At 49.3% G+C, this 23,957-nt stretch overlaps 1 protein-coding gene across 4 annotated transcripts in view; it reads left to right on the top strand.

Moving 5' to 3' along the window:
- The window catches only part of LOC147026615 (uncharacterized), a 189,900-nt gene that overhangs the window by 128,599 nt on the left and 37,344 nt on the right, over nucleotides 1-23,957 (top strand). For all 4 annotated transcript variants that reach the window (XM_085882207.1, XM_085882206.1, XM_085882204.1 and 1 more), the window contains 2 exons: nucleotides 15,678-16,360; nucleotides 16,739-17,357. In XM_085882207.1, the coding sequence (XP_085738333.1) occupies nucleotides 15,678-16,360; nucleotides 16,739-17,357 (1,302 nt within the window). The remainder of the gene's footprint in view (nucleotides 1-15,677; nucleotides 16,361-16,738; nucleotides 17,358-23,957) is intronic.

The raw sequence follows: 23,957 nt of genomic DNA, 5'->3' as shown, positions 1-23,957 counted from the left end.
CTGGTAAGTGGCCTGGATTCAATCAGCACATCTGTTTTATCAACTTCGTGCACTTCGAAAATTTGGTGCTAGATGTACTCCATCACACGCAGAGACCTTCTGTGTGCTACGCTCATCTAGTTTAGCCCGCGAGCCAATGTGGTTTACCAGGGTGTGGCCGATGCCATGCACTAGCAACTTCTTGGAGCCATAGATGAGAGTTGGGCCAGTGATGAGGACCAGTGCCACTAGTCCATCCAAGAGATGTGGCTGACTGCTGAAACAAAGGTACTACCTCTAACACTACACCCCTACACCCCATGCATAAGTAGCTACTACTACATACATGTTATGTCATGCAAACGTATGAAAATCGTAAACAAATGTGCAAAATCAGAAAAAGTGTGCGTCAGGGGGCTTTAAAAACAGGAAAATCCACTCCAGCAGGCTTGAAAACATAGGAATCCACACTTGGATCATGCAAATCGGACAACTACAAATACTTCTAAGCAAAAAGTCAACTTCGGGAGGCTAACTTGGCGGCCATCTTGATAAATGGCCGCCATCTTGGATTTTCAAATGGCCAATCGGGCAGATTTGATCAGAAAGCCCGGCAGAACAGAAATGCCAAATTTGATGCTTCTATCATAATTTGCACGATTTTTCTACTATCTACTACACTCTGTTGGAAAGCTAATAATTGATTTACTTGGAACAAATATTCTTGTCCATTTAATCATAAAAATGCCTGTTTTAAAAACCTGTCTCCTTCCAAAAGCCAGTGGAAGAAGCAGGATTTGGAGCTTAATGTAGCGGTTCAAATGGTACTATTTTAATTCTTCGACGACAGCAGAAACCCTTTAGAATAAAGTGTGACGGACATGGAAGCAGCACACAAAATCATGTTATGGTAATATAGGGCGTTTCAAAAAGACCTGGACAACTTTGGTTGTTAATATTGTTACGGCAGTGGAGTTTGGGTAAACCGCGAGGGGGAAACGGATCCCTTGTGCCACCTCAAACTCACCGGACCTGCGGCATCCGCGTGCAAATAACTTCACAGCATGGTGGGTTGTTTGGTAACGACTAGTGCCAATTGGTCTACCACATCAGCGCAGGGGTCCGTCCATCTAAAAAACCGTTTACCACTATCCTGATGACATGGTTTTCCAGCCGGGAAATGCCCCTTCCGGAAATGTACCAATCATGCTAATTAGGTTCCAATTAGTGTTAATTTATGCGGCCGAGCCACCACTGGTACACCCTGGCCTAAAGGAGCTAATTAGTTGAGCTCCAACTCCTCCCCCCCTCCCCCCCCCCCCCCGTGACTACCCTAAGTGCGGACAGCGCTTGATCACTGGAAGAAAGGACAGCCATGGGCAGATTTAAAAGAAAATGTGAACAAGGCAATTTATTTACAGCAAGCAATGTGGGGTACGGGGAAAGAGGGAAGGGAACTCAAGGGCTTTAATGGAGTCGAAGGGAAACCAGGCAGTCAAAGGGGAAATACAATAAAAGGCAATCAATGTGTGGATTTACCAAAAGAAAAGAAAAATGCACAATTTAACTCGACCTACTCCTTGCCGACTGGATAACACGACAGGATAACCATCACACAAGCACACACACACACACACACACACACACACACACACACACACACACACACACACACACACACACACACACACACACACGATTAGGAGGGGCACGGTGGCCTCAGCCAACCAGTACGTGGAAGCATCATCCTCGTCAGCTTGATACTGCTCTCCCTGCCACTCTCCGGAACGGCTGCTGCACTGCACTCTACAACAGATGGTACATGAGCGCCACAGATCCCAGCCAGCAAACCAAAGTGTCTGGGACGAGAGAGAGAGAGAGAGAGAGAGAGAGAGAGAGAGAGAGAGAGAGAGAGAGAGAGAGAGAGAGAGAGAGAGAGAGAGAGAGAGAGAGAGAGAGAGAGAGACAGAGACAGAGACAGAGACAGAGACAGAGACACAGACAGACACACACACACATATATATATATATATATATATATATATATATATATATATATATATATATATATATATATATATATATATATATATATATATATATATATACATACATATATACATATATATATATATATATATATATATATATATATGTATAAATATATATATATATATTGTTGTGGTTGACCAAATTCGCAAACCACCATTCAGGTCCCTTAGGTGAGATATCTCGGTAAGTATATGTGTAGTTAGGCCCAAACCCGTTGTCTAGAGGGAATAAATGTCATTCATGAGGGCTGCGACTCTTCAGGATAGCCGTTTTTCTTTTACTATCTTTATTTTGGACCAGCCGCCATTATTACCACCACCAACCACGTCTCAACAGCCATCACAACAACCACCAACCACAACGCCGCTTCACCACAACCGCCACGACCTTTACCGTCACAACTCGCCACCATCGCATCACCGTCATCTCGCGCCACTCGTGGGCACCGATGCTGGACTCGTGCGGGGCGCGCACCGAGCAGCATGTTCAAAAACATCACGGACTTTCCGCAGAAAAACGGATCAAAAACGACTCACGCCCACTTTTGTTCCGTCCAATCGGTGAGCGAGGGGCGATTTGGCTCCGCCTCCAGGGCGTTGGAGGGCGGTCGCTATATGCAAATTCATGGATCAAAAAGCATTCACGCCCACTTTTCCTCGGGCCAATGGGGAGCCAGCAAGAGAGGTGAAGGGTCGGAGGCAAAGGGTCAAGGGTGAAAGAGCGAAGCCACGGGGCTTATAAAAACGACTGCGTTCGTCAGTTGAGTAAGAGTCAGTTGGAAGTTGAGAAGGAGTTGAGTTGGAAGTTGAGAGTGGAGTGTGCGGAGTTCAAGGGAGTCGTCGGTGGAGCTGGAAAGAAGTGGTACTAGTCGGAGTGAAGAGGACGGAGCTGTGGAGAGGCGAGGGCGGACGAGGGGGTGCTCGCGTCGGTGCCGGGAGCGGCACAGAGAGAGGCCAGCAACGCGACCGAGGTGGAGGAGGAGACGCTCGCCGCGGGACCCGAGACAGGGTTATATCCTCCTTTCCCCGAGCATCAGCAACCCCCTCCTGTTTCCCCCCGCGCTGAGATAGTGCGACAAAGGGGGCCCCCTTCCCACCCCCTACCAGACACTGTCCGCGAGGCCCGCGGAGTTGAGGCACCACCGCCGCTCCGCGTCTCATCATCAGACGGGTAGGCCCGACACGGTCTCGGCCCCAGGCCCGCCTACCCCCTCATCCTGGAGGGTGGTTCTCTTTTCTTTTGCTTTGGGAATATGTGTTGTCGGCGCCGTCTGTGAAGTAAAATTGTATAAGTGTTGCCGTGTGCCCGGTAGTCGGATAGATCTGCATTGTTGCATTTGCTTTTTGTGTAATATTGCATTGTCTTCTTTTACATGTGCTTTTGGTGGAATTGTATATGTGTGCTTTCCGTTCATCGCGAAATAAATGTGCTTATTGTTGAACTGTTTTCCCGCTTCGCTTCGTCATTTCTTTCATTGAATCCCCATCTTGCTTCACGTAAAGGGTTGGTCGTGGGCTAAGACGCTCGATAATTAATCGAACCGTCGAGGCCGACGAATAACACCGCTCGGTTATCCCGATAGTACGGAACGGGTCGCTTAAGTGGCCCGTGTCCGAAGTCGACCTGCGGCGAGGTGCGATCGCCCGGTCTACCCTCCGTGTGGGTACTTAGGTAGGTCGAATTTGGCGAGCAACCCTATCCCACGCGGGGGCCGATTGGCACGATCGCGGTGAGACCGAAAGGTCCACCCGTGACTGGTTCCCGGCGTTAGTCCGAGAGGGTCACGACTGGATTGTCCGTCCGGTGGGCGACGTGCCGCGATTCGAGTTACGTGGCCGTCAGCACGCCGGCGGGCGCGAATCCGCAACACTGGTGTCAGGTCGTGCGATACAAACCCATCGCCCTCCTCACGGCACTGGTAACGGAGAACGGGAAAACGGGCTCTCCTGTCTCCAATTAAATTCACGGGAATCGGTCCCGGGGTGAGAGAAGCGACCCCCGATTCCCTCCAAATTATGAGCGATTCAAATTAACCCTTTAAGAGAAGCAAGATGGCGTCTCAAGGCGAGCGGGATCCGGGGGTATTAGAAATGTATATGTGTAGTAATGTAGAATCCATGGTCCAGGATGAAATCCCCGTGCAGGAAATGTTGGTTGTACAGGAAAACGAACTCGCCCAACTGAACCCAGAGCCCGAAATAGGTGCGGCAGCGGCCGCGGTGTATGACACCTCCCCTCCCCCTCTCCACCAAAACCTCCCGATTCTTGCCGAAACGGCTCAGCTGAGTGCATCCGACATAGCCCAGCTATGCACCATGCTGGCGGCAATGACAGCGAAAATGGATGCGAATACACAAAAAATGGATGAAATAAAAAGCATAAACGAAAAGATGGATACATACACAAATGAATTTATAAACGAAATAAAAGGAATGAACAAACAAATGGACGAAGTGAAAACGACGATGGATGCGAATACACAGCAAATGAGGGAAGAAACGAAAAAGCTGCGGGGTGAGACGCAGAACATGGGCCGATGCCTGCAGGCGGGCATGAAGGCCGTGAGCAGGGAGCTTAAAATGGCGACTCCACGTGTAGGAACGAACGAGCTGGGAGGGGGTGCAACGGCTGACAGGCCCGCGGTGGAGGCGGGTGAAAAAATAATTTGGGGGGCGTGTTGGGCGAGGGTCGTGACTGTGACCGAAAGGGAAAAATTAAATGGGGAGACCAAGACGTGTGAGACGAGACACGAGGTGACGACAAAGGAAATCAAAATAGTTGAGACAAGGGAGGTAAAGGGTGAAGAGGTGACTGAGTTGGCAGAGACACGGGAGATGGGAACGATAGAGGGAAGACTACACGATGAAGACGGGGTAAGTGACGCACACACACACACGGAGGTAGTGGAGGATAATGGGGGTGAGCTGGCGGACTGGGTAGAGACCCAGTGCGAGCACCTGGATGGCCTCCTCCAGGAACGAGGGGAGGGAGTATGCCCCCTTGAGGCGAGTCACGACCTGGTGAGTTCGGTCGTGCTTTGCGAGGTTGAGAGGAGGAGTGCTGTGGACAGGTGCACGGAGAGCTTGGGGGGTATAGAGGCCCCGGAGACCCTTGTGGGGACACGAATCCCCAGTGTGGTTGTCCCTGTGTGTGTGGTGCAAGGCGTGAGTGCGTCCCCGTGTGTGGAAGCGACCCCGTGTGTGAGTGGTGTGGTGGCGATGGTGCCGGAGTACGTGCTTCCCAGCACGCCGTGTGTGGATGAGGCACCGTGTGTGAGTGAGGCCGTGTGTGTGGATGAAACGGCCAGTGTGGATGAGGCACCGCGGGTGAGTGCCCCCGCGTGTGTGAGTGGTGTGGTTTGTGTAAGGGGAATGGCACGAGTGAGTGGAAGGCCGCGAGTGCGTGGAGCCACGTGTGCGAGGGAGGCAGCATGCGTGAGTGAACGGCCGAGTGCAAGGGAGACCGTGTGTGTGAGAGAGCGGTATGTAAGGGAGATGTCGGTTGGCATGCGGGAGCACGCAGCCGCGTCTCCCGGTGTGAATGTAATGGAATGGAGTGTGAGCGTCGTAACACGCAGGTGTGCGTGTGTCGAATGGCGACGACGACGACATGTGAGTAAAGAAAGCCGAGTAGCGGCTGTAGTTGTTTCGGGGACCGTGCCGGGTTCACCCAGCAGTGAGCACGAGGTTCGTGCTGTGCAACGCACGAGACCCCCAATTGCTCGCTTGCGGGAATGAAGTCCCGGTCCGGAAACGCACGCGGTGGATTTGCCGATCCCGCGGACGGACAAAGTTTAGGCAGGGCTACGGATTTAGACCGGACGGGTTCTCCACGCGATCGTGTGTGTTAAGCTCCAACGGGCAACGCACATGTGTTCGCGTGGGGAACCCCTCGAGACGTGGGGCTTGTGTTTTTTTTTATTATGCGCACGGTGACGTCATGGCTGCACGTGGGGTTGGAATCCGGCAGGAGGGGTATCCCTGCCGGATGGTACCGTCCAAGGAGGGACGAGGAACACGTGCAGCTGCATGACGTCACGGGCGGGTGTAAAGGGCGCGAGCTGCGAGTTGCCGCGCAGGTGCTGCGCATGAAAAAAAAAAAAAAAAGCAAGCCTCACTTTCGGGTGCACAGGATTCCTGGGCAAGGGGTGGAAGACCCCCTTACCTGGGCACAGGATGGAAACTAGTTAGGGGGAAGGGTTAGCTTAGTTAGACCGACTTCATGGGGCAGGGGTAAGTCCTCATGGAGTCCGTGGAATGGATTAGGTAGAGGGATTTAGCGAGATTTAGGTTGGGAAAGTTATTTCAGAGATTTGGAGACAGTGACAGACTTGTGGATGTGTAGAGGGGACGTAGTTTAGCGACGTAGTGTTAAAAGGAACGTGCTATAGTTTAAGGGACGACGTGGGAGCACGAGTTAGTTAGGGGATGTTGTTAGAAGGATGGCAGAGTTCAGCGGTGTGTGTGTTGAAGAGTTGTGAGGTGAGTACATGATGAGTGAGTGAGGCCAGCGGGTCTGTGTGAGTGGAGCGAGTCTGGAATGCATGGTGCGATGAGTGATTGGGGGGAGGAGTGACTCCCGCCCAAGGGACCCCAGGGTCAGTATAAAGTGAGTTAGGGGGTTAGTCAAATTGAAAAATGGAGGTTGTTTTGTTGTTGGTGTGAATGTAGGCTCGAAACCCATTTGGAGGGGTGCAGGAGCCCTGTTGACGGGCTGGGAGCGTGGCTGCGAAAAGTGAGTATCGCTGAGTGGGTACCCCGGGCACCAGGCTAGTCGGCCGTGGTAGGCCAAGGGCCCATGGGGGGCCGGGATAGCATCGTGGGCACGGGTGCGCCTGCTTGGTGCGGGGGCCCGGGGCGCCATTAGCCACGTGGGCAGTGTTGTGGGCACGGGTGACCCTCGGAAAGGGGCCTGGGAAGCCAGCCTGCCACGTGTGCGTTTCAGGGGAGGTGCCATGGGGGGCACTCCCCGGTGTTAGGGAGCTGGTAGGCTCGGAGGCAGTGTAGTGCCCAGGGGTGCCATAGCGGGAGATTCGGCAGAGGGTCGTGCCTGCCAAAGGGGGCCACGTGTCCCAGCCATGAGACCGTGTGAGGGCACGGAGAGAAAATTGGGGGGCGAGGCCCGAAATTGAAAGGACACCAACACAGGCGACGGGAATCTGGGTTGTTAGAACCAATAGTTTAAGCGAGAGGCGCTTGTTGAAAGCCCCGGGGTAGTTTAACAGTTAAATGGTTAGGGTAGATTAGGAGATGTACCCCTCTGCACCATCCATCCCCTCGCTGTCGTTGTGGGCCGCTGGACCCACTTTGGTTATAGATCGCTGAACTCTGGGGAGGCCATTCTGAGGCTTCGTTGGGCCTCGACACAGGACGTTAGCTCTCCCTTATTCCCCTCCGGGAAGGGAACGTAGGGGTTTGGAGTAGGCTAGGTGACAGGATAGGTTAGCCGAACAAGGACAGTACAGGGGGTTAGGGGACGATTTATAGTGGGGAAGTAAAAATAAAAAAAAAAAAGTTGGGGCTAAATTGGGGTTTGGACAAATTAAGGGAGTGGGTATGGACAGTGACAGGCAAAGGCGATAGGGTGGGAGGGAGACAGGTAGGTAGGTCCGAGCCCGCCTTCCAAGTGGCCAGCACCACCGCACTCCCTCCACCAACCTCCACGGAACGGCAAAGGCTGGCCAACTTCATCGGCAGCTGTTGTTTTGCTGCAAGGCCTGTGCCGGCTGGATCGTCTGCAGCTGCTGTGCTGCAAGGCCTGTGCCGGCCCACTTCATCTGCCGGCTGGCTGTCTTTCTTCAAGGCCTGTGCCGGCCAGTTCATCTGCCGGCTGTGTTTGCCTGCAGCGGCCTTCTTCTGCGGGCTGTGTTTGCCTGCTGCCTTTGCCATGCCATGCCCACTGCCCCTGTTCACCAGCCCAGTTCAATTTTTGCTTTGCCCCCCCCTGTTCATTTCCATGTGCGCCAGGATCCGCAAGGCAACAGTTTGCAAGCTGCGAGAACTGCCCCGTTGGCAGCTACAACACGGGCCTGCAGTGGCGGCCCGTGCACCGTGTTTGTGTTCATCCATCCATTCGTTGTGTTCATTGCGTGTGCCACTTGAGCTGGCACGGAGACTGCGTTGTGCAGCCCATGCACCGTTGTGGTTCACTGCGTTCAGTTCAAACCATTCATCCATCCATTCGTGTGTTCATTGCGTGTGCCACTTGAGCTGGCACGGAGACTGTGTTTGTGCAACCCATGCACCGTTGTGGTTCACTGCGTTCAGTTCAAAGGGGAAGGCCTTGGACTGCGTGTGAGCAGCCGGCCACGTTCCGTCACCTGCATTGTTTGAGCCAGAGACTGCATGCGAGCAGCCTGGCTCCCTGCTAACTGCTTTCTTTTTGCAGAGTTCATTGATCCTGGGCCATGGTTTAGTGTAAAATTTGTAAGTTAAGGTTAAGATGTACTGTAAATATGAGTGCGCCCCCGGCATGTTTGTCTTAGCGCCGGCAATTTTATTTAAGTCGTCCGTGTGAGTGAGTTTGTTTAGGTAGTTACTCAGCCCTTAGGTTATTTATTTTGGGGACACGAATACCATGAATGTCGCACTCAGGGATCCGTAGGTAAAATGTACTAGGGGAAAACTACACATGATGGCACACGAAAATTTGACGACTCGGGACGAGTCTGTAAAAAGGGGAGGGGGTAGTGTTGTGGTTGACCAAATTCGCAAACCATCATTGAGGTCCCTTAGGTGAGATATCTCGGTAAGTATATGTGTAGTTAGGCCCAAACCCGTTGTCTAGAGGGAATAAATGTCATTCATGAGGGCTGCGACTCTTCAGGATAGCCGTTTTTCTTTTACTATCTTTATTTTGGACCAGCCGCCATTATTACCACCACCAACCACGTCTCAACAGCCATCACAACAACAACCACCAACCACAACGCCGCTTCACCACAACCGCCACGACCTTTACCGTCACAACTCGCCACCATCGCATCACCGTCATCTCGCGCCACTCGTGGGCACCAATGCTGGACTCGTGCGGGGCGCGCACCGAGCAGCGTGTTCAAAAACATCACGGACTTTCCGCAGAAAAACGGATCAAAAACGACTCACGCCCACTTTTGTTCCGTCCAATCGGTGAGCGAGGGGCGATTTGGCCCCGCCTCCAGGGCGTTGGAGGGCGGTCGCTATATGCAAATTCATGGATCAAAAAGCATTCACACCCACTTTTCCTCGGGCCAATGGGGAGCCAGCAAGAGAGGTGAAGGGTCGGAGGCAAAGGGTCAAGGGTGAAAGAGCGAAGCCACGGGGCTTATAAAAACGACTGCGTTCGTCAGTTGAGTAAGAGTCAGTTGGAAGTTGAGAAGGAGTTGAGTTGGAAGTTGAGAGTGGAGTGTGCGGAGTTCAAGGGAGTCGTCGGTGGAGCTGGAAAGAAGTGGTACTAGTCGGAGTGAAGAGGACGGAGCTGTGGAGAGGCGAGGGCGGACGAGGGGGTGCTCGCGTCGGTGCCGGGAGCGGCACAGAGAGAGGCCAGCAACGCGACCGAGGTGGAGGAGGAGACGCTCGCCGCGGGACCCGAGACAGGGTTATATCCTCCTTTCCCCGAGCATCAGCAACCCCCTCCTGTTTCCCCCCGCGCTGAGATAGTGCGACAAAGGGGGGCCCCTTCCCACCCCCTACCAGACACTGTCCGCGAGGCCCGCGGAGTTGAGGCACCACCGCCGCTCCGCGTCTCATCATCAGACGGGTAGGCCCGACACGGTCTCGGCCCCAGGCCCGCCTACCCCCCTCATCCTGGAGGGTGGTTCTCTTTTCTTTTGCTTTGGGAATATGTGTTGTCGGTGCCGTCTGTGAAGTAAAATTGTATAAGTGTTGCCGTGTGCCCGGTAGTCGGATAGATCTGCATTGTTGCATTTGCTTTTTGTGTAATATTGCATTGTCTTCTTTTACATGTGCTTTTGGTGGAATTGTATATGTGTGCTTTCCGTTCATCGCGAAATAAATGTGCTTATTGTTGAACTGTTTTCCCGCTTCGCTTCGTCATTTCTTTCATTGAATCCCCATCTTGCTTCACGTAAAGGGTTGGTCGTGGGCTAAGACGCCCGATAATTAATCGAACCGTCGAGGCCGACGAATAACACCGCTCGGTTATCCCGATAGTACGGAACGGGTCGCTTAAGTGGCCCGTGTCCGAAGTCGACCTGCGGCGAGGTGCGATCGCCCGGTCTACCCTCCGTGTGGGTACTTAGGTAGGTCGAATTTGGCGAGCAACCCTATCCCACGCGGGGGCCGATTGGCACGATCGCGGTGAGACCGAAAGGTCCACCCGTGACTGGTTCCCGGCGTTAGTCCGAGAGGGTCACGACTGGATTGTCCGTCCGGTGGGCGACGTGCCGCGATTCGAGTTACGTGGCCGTCAGCACGCCGGCGGGCGCGAATCCGCAACAATATACATACATATATACATACATATATACATACATATATATATATATATATATATATATATATATATATATATATATATATATATATATATATATATATACATACATACATACATTTATATATATATATATATACATACATATATATTTATATATATATATATATATATATATATATATATATATATATATATATATATATATATATATATATATATATATATATATATATACAGATCCAGAGTGTCTGGGCATAGTTTTATAGTCCCAATGGCAGATGGGGCTGAAAATCCGCATGCCAGATCTTCCGAGGCAGCCTGGGGCCAGCTATTGGGCCATGTCAGATCTTACGAGCTGGCCCCATGCCAGCCATTGGGGTATGCTGCCCCCCACAGTCCCGCTCATTCAGCTGCCCACCCGGATATGCACTCACTTGGCCCTTCTGGCTGTCATCAGGAGCGGAGCTCCACACTTAACATGGCTAATCACTACTTTTACCCCCATGCACCTGAGATGAATCCCACATGTTCAAAAATGTCCATGGCACAAAGCCAGGGAATGGGGCAATTATTGCAGAGGGGCTGTCATGTCCTAATCCATATAACGGTCGTGTTCAGGTGGAGGGGAATCAACGGAGATTAGGGAAACTAAATACAGTACAGGGGTCGATGGCAATAAGTTACAGTACAGGGTAGACGTCCATACAGATGAACAGACAAACAAGGACTTGGTGGGGCTTTAAACAATAAAGGAGAATTTGGTGTACGCTTCTAAAGCCATGGCTTCGGCGAAGATTCCAGAACGCTGGTGTTATTCGCACATGCCGAGAAGCTATAACAGTGAAACAATGCACGCTCTACGTGATGATGGCCCTGATGGCACTCGTCATTAAGCGCTGATGTTGCTATGATCCCAAGGGTCGAAAGGGGGCTCCAGCTACCCAACCAAATGCATTTGATCACATAATAACCACCACAGGGAAGGCGCTATTCTTAACATACATTACGGAAATAACTATTCAAAGAGTCTTTCGCCGTGTGCGTTTCAATTTCGGCATACTTGTTATAAAACTGTAACAATATATTTAGAACCACAAATGATACAACGATACCCTTTAGTTTATATGATACAGAAACTCTAAAGTTTTGTGCACCCTATCAATACACTTCAATGTGAGCTCCGTTGGTCATGCGCAGCACATCAAGGCGGTACACGAGTTCTTCCCATGTTCCTCTCAGCATGTTTACGTCCACCAGTGCGCATGCAGCTGTGATCTGAGAACAAAGATCCTGCAGGTTTGCCACCTTGGTGTTGTCAACATCTTTGACAAACCCCCACAGAAAATAATCAAGGGGGGTTATGTCTGGTGATCGTGGGGCCAGGCGGTTGGTCCGTCTCGGCCAATCCAGTGACCTGGAATTTTTTCATTCAGGACTGCTCGAACGACTCAGGCCCTATGAGGGGGAGCGCTGTCCTGTTGAAAAATGATATCGGGTTGCAGGTCTTCAATCTGTGCGAAGGCGAATCCTTCCAACATGTTCATGTAAATAGTTGAGGTCACTATCCTCTGCAAAGAAAAACGGTCCCACCAAGCAGTCATGGAGAAAGCAACAGCACACATTGACCTTTTGACTGTGGTGTGTGTGTTAAATGACCACGTGAGGATTTTCAGAGTCCTAGATCCTTACATTGTGCCGGTTGACCGTTCCCGATACATGAAAGCAAGTTTCGTCTGTGAACATGACCTTTTTCAGGTTATTTTCGTCATCTGCGATGGAGACAACCTTTCCAAGGCAAATACCTTGCGTTTGGATCCATCATTTGGTTTGAGTTCCTGCAGAATGTGCACCTCATAGGAATAAAGTTTCAGTCTTTTATGCAAAATCCTGTTTACAGTGGTGGTTGTTCGTCCTGGTTCTCTAGATGCGCGTCAAATTGATTTTCTGGGACTTTATTGAAATGATTCACGCACTCGTTCAACGTATGCTGCACTTGTGCTTGGTCGACCAGTACTTTTCTGGTTCTGCCAACTTCCAGTTTCCTTAAACCTCTTGTACCACTCTCTGATACGAGTCCGCGATGGCAGATTCCTTCCATACCTTGTATGGAAATTACACTGAACTTGCGTGTCAGATCTTGTCTGAACCATTCGATGCACTGAGATTTCTCCTGTGGAGTTGCTATTTTATTTTACATTAAACCACCAGACCTGAAAATGAAGAAAACCTTTTGGGTTTCTGTATCATATAAAGTATAAACCAAAGGGTATCATTGTATCATTTGTGGTACTAAATATATTAACAACCAAAGTTGGCCATGTCTTTTTGGAACACCCTGCACTTGAAGTAATAGAAAAATACATGAGAGTACATGGAAGGATCACACGAATAACAACCACAGCTACATCCACGATGACAGCAACGACGAGAATGGCACTTGGTGGAGCACATACCTCTGCCAGGTTGAACAGTTTACGTTTTGTGTCCCACTGATAGGACGGATCTGGATCCAGACTTGAACCAAAATCTGATCGGCTTGTTATTGTCATCCACCGAGGTTTTATCATAACTTGCCCACAACGTTTCAGATATTGTGTGCTATATTGTTACGAATTTGGAAAACTATCGCACACAACATTCAGGTTCCTATAGCTCAGTTATATCGGTAAGTATGTGTTTTATAGATAGCTCCCCTTCCCTTGTCGAGTGGGTAAATCAATGTAAATGCACTTTATTTTAATAGTTAGGAGTTTTATCGAAATTATTTCAAGAGAAGAACAATGCTGCAGCAGAGGACGACCACCTCCCGCCCTGAGATTCTGAGACGTAAACAAGAATGATGGTTAAAAAAAGGCTGCAGAGAAGAGCAACGATCCCCCGTCCTGAGATTCTCCGCGGGCTGAGGAGGGGGAGGGGGAGCGCGCCAGAGCGCATAAAAGGAAAAAGCGAAAAAGCCAGAGAGGAGTAAGTGAGCAGAGGGCAGCGAACAGCGAGCCAGCGAACAGCGAGCCAGCCAGCCAGCCAAAGAGGAGAAGCGAAAGGCAAGCGAGAGAGAAGCCAGCCAGTGAGAAGCGAGGAAGGAGCACTGATCTTGTTGGAGCGCTCACCGTGTTGGAGCGCTCGTGTTGCGGGAGCGCTCATCTCCGAAGGCCTGGACTGGTCTTGCCGCTGCTGTCTGGAACGTCTTCTTCCTCCTCCTCCTCCTCTTCCTCCTCCTCCTCCTCCTCCTCCTCCTGAAAGACCATCCGCCGCCAGAGCCAGAAGGGTTGTGTGTCGTCTCCGGAGGGAACGGAGTCGAGATTTTGGTGGCCGGGACGGGCGCCAAACCGAGTCATCTTGAAGACCGCACAAGGCGGACAGGTCCAAAATAGACCCTGGCCTTCAGCTCCACTATCCTCTGAGCTGAAGGCCGAAATAAAGGTGCCAGCCACCACTTTTTGTGTGTGTGTGTGTGTGTGTGTGTGTGTGTGTGTGTGTGTGTGTGTGTGTGTGTGTGTGTGTGTGTGTGTGTGTGTGTGTGCGCGCGCGCGTGTGTTTGTGTCTGTGGGCCCGTCCTCAAAGTTGAGAACTGTTAAGTGCTTTTGTGCTGGAAATTTTTGCATTGCATTTATTAATAGTCGGTTTAGTTCTGCTCTTTGTGTTCCCCTCCCTGCCTATTGTAAATAAATATCCCTATTTGTTCATTGTGTCAGCTCGTTGTGTTTCTTTCATTGGTTCGACATGACGCGTGATTGAGAATTAGTAAAAGCTGTTACGGCCCTAAGGGGACATTTGGACCGACGATTCTTGGCGATTAAACTGCTCGGAATCGCACACGGAACGAGTACACTAAGCGGCTCGTTTTCGTATGAGTTCCGTCGAGGGTGAATTTCCCCGGTAGTTGGACCACGTGGGTATTTAGGTAAATTGAAATTGGCAATCGACCCTACCCCACGTGGTCTATCCATTGGCAAACTTCGGTCTGATCGAGGACCCGTCGGCTCTGGACTTATCCGGGGCGACGACCTATACATTCCAGGCGATCAGTCGGGACGACTTGCAGCTCCATCTAGCGGTCGTGCTCGCGGCCGATATCTGGCCCCGCAACAATATATCGTTTTTGGCCCCATCTCTCAATGGTGAAGAATCACTTTAATAATTCTCGGATCCGGATCCAGATCTTCACCAAAATCTGAGCAATTCATCCTTGTCACACACTCATCCTGTCCCACAAGTTTCGTCTGAATCCATCCATCACTTTTTGAGATATCCTGTTCATAAACAGACAAATGAGCAAACGGGTGATTCCATAACCTCCGTCCCCCTTTGTTGGTGGGAGGACGAGATTGGGACCATACTCTGTGCAGAGCGTTGGTGCTACCTAAGCAGTCTCCTTGGCTATTGGGAACAATCCTAGACGGGTCGCCACTCCGACACAGTATACCAGCATGCTGGCACTCATTTTGCCGACCTCGGAAGGATCACAGGCCAAGTTAACCCCACCTGGTATAATTTCAACAGCGGAGCGGCATTTGAACTCAGGACCCTTGGATCCAAAGCCCACCACCCTAACCATTAAGCCAACACCAGGCATTTGTTGGTGGAAGTAACAAAAATCCAACAACAAATACGTGTTATAAAAGATCCTTTTTTGTGTTTCGCTTCATTTTGCATCCTCATTGAGACTCAGCTCGACATGCAATGTTTGTGAAGTACAACATGCTGTCTTTTGATTAAATGCATCAGCAAATCAACGGGAAGGCATGGCGAGTTGTTCTGAAATGAGCAGATGAGAATGTATCACCACCGAGATGTTTGATATTGTAATTAATGTAGACGTCATCTTGAGAGAGGGTTATTCTTGAAGACCATTTCCAAAAAAATCATCATTACCACAAAACGATTTGAGTGTGAAGATTGCTGCTTAATCTCCCCTAATTATCCTTGTTCGGTGGTAGCTCTACTGCAGCTTTGTCTCCCCTTATGGGCCATCCATCCCTTCTGCTGTCACTTCACTGGAAATATTTTATTTATTTATTTATTTATTTTCTCTTTTAAATCATATGAAAGTGTAAATATTTTATTTATGTACAACCTTCTTGAAAAATGTGATGCTCTTTGACATTTGTGAAAAAGTGTTTGAACGTCTTGAAATTCAAAGACGAACAGGCAGATATTGTTTCAGAGGGTCCATTGTTTTATTTTGTTCTTTTGTATTCTTTTCCTCCTAGGTTTTGCAGCTGATTGAACGCATGAAGGAGCTACAAGCAACAAACCTTGAGCTGCAAAACCAAATTGTAGACTACCACTCGGCCAATCAAGATGTAGGTCAGAGAGATGCCAGTGTACAGGTGGGCAATCGACGTTTGCCAAGTCACGGTAGCAGCGGAAATTGTGGCAGTGGAGAAAGCAGCCTTACGGTGCAGTCGGCAAATCAGGAGTATAGTAATAGCAACAAGAGTGTGGAGGTTGAATGGACAGAAGAGGTTTGCGAACGCAGTGGGCCCGATGAGCACACCACTAGCTCTGCGCAGAACTTTGAAGAAAGTTCGTGGGGAGAGCGAACTGACACATCGGGCTTGGAGGACGAGGAAATAGCATTGGATGGAAAGCAAGTAAAGGACACGGACGTGTGGTCATGGCTGGACGAAGCGAGGCAGCAGCTTGGAGAGGCCCAGGCCAGCTGGAACGCAGTTCAGAAACAACTGGGTAGCTCTGGGGTTTTTCAAAGCAAGAAAAGCTTGTCTTCTGAGGAATGTCCAGGCCACAGTCAGACTGTCCAGCATCGTGGGCAGCACTCATTATGGGACAATACTGACCAACAGAAAACTCTGACCACGATGGATCAAGGACAGCATCAGAGCATGTCGATCTTGCTGGCCGAAGAAGGATTTGCATCTTTTGAAGAGCTCAGGTAGTGCATGTTTGTGCTTCACCACACTTAAATCTGTCACTGACTCTGTCTCACTTTCACAGCCTTACATTACAGATATGTTGTTGATACGATGAGAAGTAAAAAAATTAAAAGTGGTTTGCTTTGCGACATCACATTGCACGATCACTGCTGTAATTTCTGATTTTTATAGACTATACAATGTGAAACGGACAAGTCCTGCTTCATTTTAGCCAATCGTTCAGGTTAACCAGATTCACAAATACAGTTTAAATTGCTGTAAACAACTTGTAATGGATCGGAGGTAATATTGAACAAACCTGAAATGGCCATGCAGTTGTGGTTGTTTGTGGGTTAGAATTTCTTTCAAAACTCAATTGTACTTTATTCTGCTTGCAGGGCTGAGTTGGCCCGGCTTCGAGTTGCTACCAAAAAAACTGCAAAGGCTGAATCTGACGGACCTGTATGGGAAGTCTCGGGAGCTCGTGAGCCGAGCGGTGTGCTTGAACAACTGCAGTTCCGTGTGCGCCAGGCGGAAAACGAGGCAGCTTTGTTTAAGAGGCAGCTTGAGTTGAATGACAGGCATGGAAACTTCAACCCTGAGCTCATCGTGGCCATGGCGCATGAGATTGAAAGATTGAAGAAACAGGTGCAGGATACCTCCCAAAGTGGCGCGCAAGTTCTCACAACCTCCTCGAAAGCAACAAATCCCGAAAGTGTCAAAGTTTCCTCAACTCGCTCAATAACTTGCGAGGCCCATGAAAGTGGTGTCCCTGACATGCAGCAAACTTATCAAACAACTGTTTACACGCAGACGGAATCCATAAACAACTGGTCTGAGGCACAAATGTTTGTGGGTCTCAATCTAGTGGAAACCAGTGAGTCCCAGCCAGATGGTACTGCCGGCAGTCCAAAGCAGTCCGAGAGTCCTCCAGCAGATGAGCATGGAATCCTCAAGGAAACATCTGCTGTGCACAAGGCAGCTCGACAAGAAGCAGGATCTGTCAAATTCCAGCGGGTATGTTGCTTGCATCTTGCAATACTTGCAGTGTTTACATGCTGATCACTCGAGTGATTAAATGTGCTATTTCATCTGCGGTTACTGGTGTACAATGAGACGTCCTCCACAGAAAAGCGTGCATCCTCTTTACTCACAAAATACTCTTCCTGCTCGGTAACTGCTTTAAACTTGTGGTTCTTGTTGCCACTTTGGCATTAACTGAGTGAACAAGAATTTGGTTGATACACCAATGAATGAGAACTGGTTTGGGTTAGCCTGTTTGTCATTCCCATCTGAGCTCAAATGTGATGTTGTTGGTACCCGAGTTTCAAATCCCATTTACTGTGTTTGATCACGTGGTTCATACATGTACAAGTACACCAAAAGTACGCTTGATGCCTCTGAATGTCCTCGTCTATGTGATTTACATAAGCTCTGACATTCGATCATTGTCGAAAAAAAAAAAATTATTTCATGAATGAGTTGAATTATTCTTTATACATGAATGAAGAATTTAATTATTGGGTAGTGAATCTAGTCGAAAAAATTTTTTTTTTCAAAAAAAAATTTGAAATTTGTTCTACCCTTATTATCACTTTTTCCGTTAATATATTTGTCTGCTGTCTGTCTGTCTGTCCCTCTGTTCGGTCCAGTGCTCCGTTAATACAATGGTGATTTCAATGAAACTTGGTTGGTAGGTTCATACCATGACCTAGTTGTGTGCAAATGAGAACCGTTGCTATGGACACCACCGTTGCCGAGCAACGGAACTTTGAAATATTTGAAAAATCATTAAAAAAAAAAATTCGAAAATCAAAAATCAGGCCACGAGCGACTGTGGGCAGTACATTCAGCCATATTGTCAAAAATTTCCAGCCGGATCCTATGAAAACTGTCGGAGAAGATAGACTTTGAATGAACCCTGGTCGAAAACAATAAAAAAAACAAAGTTCGTTATATCTCAGAGACTATGAGTCAGATATACATGAAACTGGTATGGTAGGTTCATGGTATGTCCTAGTTATGTGTGAGAAAGAACCGTTGCTATGGACCCCTCCGTCGCCTAGCAACGGCCGAAAAACCTCTAAATGTGGGGGTATTTTAACGAAAAAACAATCTGCAGCATTAACCCTTGAAGTTAGAATCATGAATTTTCTTGTGCTTAATCCTCAGGTCATTCCCCCATCGAACGGGCCCATCGCGTCAGGTTCTATTGAGTAGGCGACTACCCATGTCCGCCTACCGGCTTGTTCTCTTTATTTTTTTTCTTTCTGGTTGAAGAGAGACTGATTTAGTTACTAAAGTTTAAACGGTTTATGAACCTTTTAAAGCTGTGTAATGACATCTGAAATGTAATTTGGTAAATTACTCAACCTGCTGTGCCTTTGGTGATGAACAAGGTGGCTTATTTTTACGTGGAGCCATTTCAATTTGATATACATTTAAAGTTTAATACTACAGCTTGATTATTTTCCTCCACAAAGGAGAATGTACTCCATGGTTTGAGGTCTGATCTGCTTATCGCCAGGGTGGAAGCTTGTCATCAGATGATTATTGATTAAACAACAAACTCAATCTCTGAGGGTCATCCAGAACATTCTGTGCTTCCTTGCTCAATGTTCAGCATTTAAAAGGTTAATAGCATGGACAATCCCCACAGGATAGCATCCTTGGGGAGGAGAAAATTCCTCAGGAAATACCCCACTGAGTGCAGTGAAAAAAGTGGCGCCATTGTTGTGACGTCGCTGGTCACTGATATCCAGAGTACGCCAGGAAGTGACAGCACTTCTCCCAAGCTCGGTGGCTGTTTGTCTCATCAAACAGTCGTGTGTGTGTGTGTGTGTGTGTGTGTCCATCCGTCCCCATAAGTCCAAAAGCATGAAACCTAGCAGCCTGAAACTTTGCATGCATACTCCAAGGGAGTGCAAGAGTGAAAATTGGGTGTTTGGGTTAATTAAAACACCCCTTTTGAAGATAATTAACGGCCTTATTTAATTATATCCTCCTTCAGGTGCATCCTCAGACACCTCGCTCTCAATAGGGTCTTAAGGCGCATCCTGGGTTTCCTCGCTGGGGATTAATTCGCCATTTTGTTCGGCCTGCTCAACAATGCCATGAGTTGGAACAGGTAACAACAATTTCTTCACAATAAAGTTTTTTTTTTTCCCCCACTTTCATCACTCATTATTCCATCCATCCATTGGGACCAAACTCTGTGCAGAGCGTTGGTGCTGCCTAAGTAGTCTCCTTGGCTATTGGGCACAATCCTGGACGGGTCGCCACACCGACACAGGATATCAGCAAGCTGGTACTCATTTTGCCGACCTCAGAAGGATGACAGGCATAGTCAACCCCACCTCGTATTAATTCACAGCCAAGTGCGATTTGAACTCAGGATCCTTGGATCCCAAGCCCACCACCCTAACCATTAAGCCAACACCAGGCATACTCATATTATTGAATGCCTGATAATCATAGCTACAAATCATTGGGTACATTGCAATGCTTATAAACGCCCAGAGACGCCAGCATTTGTGGCCTTATTTCATTTCTGCACATGGCATAACCTCGAGAATCTCTTAAGCTAAGCCAAATTACAAAATTTAAGCTCCAGAATTGAACTTTTCAGCAATTCCAACTGCTAAAAACAAAGTGTTCATTTGTCTAATTCGGACATAGTTTGATATTTCTGGCGTCTCCGGGAGATCTTCAATATGACGGATCGGATGCTGTGTCCATCTGAATTACCACCTTCCAATGTTGTGCCCCGCAGTGTCATGCAGTGCCAAGCCTGTCCTTCCTTATTCATGGTTGGATGGAGGGAAGGGATAGATGGAGGGAAGGGATGTATGGGTGGAGGGAAGGGATGGATGGAGAGAGGGGGATGGATGGGATGGAGGGAAGGGATGGCTGAAGGGATGGATGGATCAAACTGATTATCCACCCCCCACCATCCATCCATTGGGACCATACTCTATGCAGAGCATTGGTGCTGCCAAAGCAGTCTCCTTGGCTATTGGACACAATCCTGGATGGGTCACCACTCCAACACAGGATACCAGCAAGCTTGCTCTCATTTTGCTGACCTAGGAAGGATGAGAGGCAGAGTCAACTCCACCTGGTATTCATTCAATAGCCAAGGGGGGATTTAAACGAAGGATCCTAGGATCCCAAGCCCACCCACCCTAACCATGAAGCCAACACCAGGCATATCCCCCACCCCACCCCCCATTTCATCACTTCCTCCCCCCTCCCTTTCCTCGCTCTTCCCTGCTTCGCCCCTCTCTTCTCTCCCTCCTCTCTCACTTCCCTCTCTTCCTCTCTCTCTCTCTCTCTCCTCCCCCCATCTCTATCTCTCTCCCCCTCCATTCTCTCTCTCTCTCCTCCTCCTCCTCCTCTCTTCCCCTCCCCCCCTTCTCACTCTTCCCCCTTCCTTGCTTCCCCACCCCTCTTCCCTCTTTCTCCTTCTCTCTACTCCCTCTTTAACCCTCCACCTCTTCACTCCCCCCCCTCTCCCTTTTTCTCTCTTCATGTTCCCATCAGCGAAGCGACAGGTTTTATTTTCTAGTGTATTATATAATAAAAACCCTCTTTAGCTTTTTAGGTGAACGGTCTCAGATCTTAGTTCGGTGATATGTAACATTGCATTTACACTATATCATTACTTACCAATCTGTTAAATATCAATTTCTCACACTAGTACTAAGAGCTTGGCCTTGGCAGAAAGCCTCTGTAAAGAATCATCTGGACTCTTGTTTGGTTAATGAAGATGTAGAAGAAAAATGTATCAACATTTTCTTCCTAACACTTTTGTCACTGTCACACAATTTCATTGTCACTGAGGATCTGAGAAAAAGAATGGTGATGGCAAAATGGGTGCCACGGGTTCTCATGGAGGAGCGGAAACTGAACCGGATTACTCTGTCAGTGGCATCTTCAGCGTTTTCATCAGAAAGAAGATTCTTTCGGTGAACATGTTTATTTTATTTCTTCGTATGCAGTCTGTGGCTGTTTGGCTGCATAAATTTCCGGGGGCACGGCTGTTCCGCTGATGCAATGCCCCTATTACCTGCACAATGGTACTCATTTTGCTGACCTCGGAAGGTCGGCGGGCTGAGTCAACTCTACCTCATCGGCCCGGCAGGGGCTTGAACTCGAGACCCGAGGATATTCAGCCAGCCACCTTAACCATTAAGCCAACACCAGGCCTGGTGAACACATTATTTCTGGAGACAAAACCTGGTGTCACAACTATATGAGCCAGAAACTGAAGTCTCGTTCAGTCGAGTGGAAAGGACTGACTTCCCTGATAAAAGGCCAAACATCAACAAGGGAGCAGCAAGGGGCTTCACATTACTTTTTATTACATCAGAATTTTGCTGAACTGGACCATTTTGATGGGATGTAATCGTGAATGGAGAATGAAGAACTAGTCTTACAGGTGAAGGCTGTTATTGATCTGAGTCTGTGGACAGGTAGGTAAAACAATGTATGAAAATAACAGGATGTTGATTTCTACTAACTGCCTGGGAAACAAGGAGAAGCTGATGTTTTGGGTGTTAACCCTTCATGCTTTTGCTACGACAAAGGGTTCGTGCCCCAAACGTCAGCTTCAATCTGCTTACCACTGCGGTGAGCATACCTCAATTAATGTACCGTTGATTTCATCCATTGTTCTCACAGTAAATGGAGAATGCTATCGATCGTGTTGTTCTGCTATCGTGTGTGTGATCATGGAAGACCAGCAGTGTGCAAACAGTGTCCAGCTGTTCCGAACAACGCCATCTTCTTCCATGACAATGCTGCATCGCATGCAAAATGCAATCTGTGGTTTCGCTGTAGAATGACAAGACATGTGTCAAAGTATTGTTGCAGTTCTCTGAACCGCATGCATCCAACAGATAGTGGTCCCAAGACAGTTATTCCATTAATATACGTGTAGATAGTCCCTTCCCTTTTTTCTAGCGACTCTAGCGGGACAACAGGGGTGTGCGTTGCGAGGATCTCATCGCTAGGTTTGCTTACATCATTCCTTCTTCATTTCATTTCTAACTTCATTCCTACTCTTCTTTCCTGATTATTCCAGAGGTAAATCTGAGCCACGTGCGCCCTTCGCTGGGTGATGGGTCCTCAGCAAAGGCCAAGCAGGCATTACACCCCACCCCTCCGTAGGAAACAGCCCGCCAAACGCACGCGCAGCTGTAATTTCCACCCAACAGACAGGAAACACATCCAGCACGACGCCCCCACCACGTACCGAGGAGATGGAAGAAACAGAACCTCAGAAGGGGCGCTTGAACACCACATGAGCATCGACAGCATAGAGCTCCCATCCTCAAGCGATCCCTCAACCCAACGTTTGTGGCGAGTTATTACAGTATGCTCGACAGCTCAAGATTGTCAACTCGAGCTTCCGATGATCTGGGGAAGATGGCCGGTTGCATTGAAAAGGCATACGAATTAATGCTGCACAGATGGCTGCTCTTAAAAAGGCTGCACGGATGGTGTTTTTTTACAACACAGGAAACACACCCAGCACGACGCCCACGATGCACAGAACGCGTACTGAGGCCGATAATAGAAAGGTAACCCACGCCACGTTGTGCGGGATGCGAATGTGCAAGGCGCAATCGGCACATTCCTTTCAACCCATTTCTGGACAAATTATATCGATCGGGTTTCGTCCCACGCACACCATAGCAGAATCGGGCAAGCGCTGGCCACGTGCGTAATGGCGGATCGGAACGGAAAATGTTGTACGGAACGTGCTCTCAAAGGCAGACCGTGCGCCGCTCGCGACACTTTGTTATCGCACAGAGCCGGGCACGAATGGACACATCTTACTGTCTGTTCGCGATAACATCGTACCTTCGGTCCTCGTGGACCGCAAACGTCCCCTCGCCTCGATGGCCAGCGAAGCTGCAATCGGGTGGGGGCATGTTTTACAGCTTGGGCCACGTTGGCACACACGGAGCGGGCACATTGACCAGTGCTGGTTGGGGCGCCCGAGCAGGCGTGCAGGACCGACGCTGCCTTCGGCCGGTCGTCAGGGCATGGCCTGGGGGTTCTTGCAGGGCGATTCATGGCGCGGAGTTCGGTGTGGGTGATTCATATCATGTCGAGAGGTCGGAGCAAGACATTTTTGCGGCGTGGGGTCACCTTGCCGGAAGTGGAATGTTGCTGCTTCCGGCCATCGAGGGCGGGCCGCACGGGGGGGCCAGGGCCAATCAGAGCACCCGGTTCGGGTGATGACGCGTCGTTTTGGGGTGCCCCCCCCACCCGCCCCGCGCCGTGGGGCCTATAAAGATCGGAGCGGGGCCGTTCGCTCTCTCTCTCTCTCTCTCTCTCTCTCTCTCTCTCTCTCTCTCTCTCTCTCTCTCTCTCTCTCTCTCTCTCTCTCTCTCTCTCTCTCTCTCTCTCTCTCTCTCTCTCTGCCCTGTCTTGCCTCCCGCTCAAGCTGGTCTTCGACTCCGCCTACTGTCGTCATCAACTCGACTCCGCCTTCTGTCGTCATCGCTGGACCCATCCTCCTCTTTTCCACCCACACAACGCTGACTCCACCCACCCACCTGGTCCTGCCTACCACTCTGTACACTCGCTCTGCACTCCACCCTCCCA

Source organism: Eptatretus burgeri, chromosome 5, assembly GCF_056783735.1.
Source record: "Eptatretus burgeri isolate ZD-2024b chromosome 5, Ebu_testis_v1, whole genome shotgun sequence".
NCBI lineage: Eukaryota > Metazoa > Chordata > Myxini > Myxiniformes > Myxinidae > Eptatretus > Eptatretus burgeri.
This window is presented reverse-complemented; position numbering and strand designations above follow the sequence as displayed.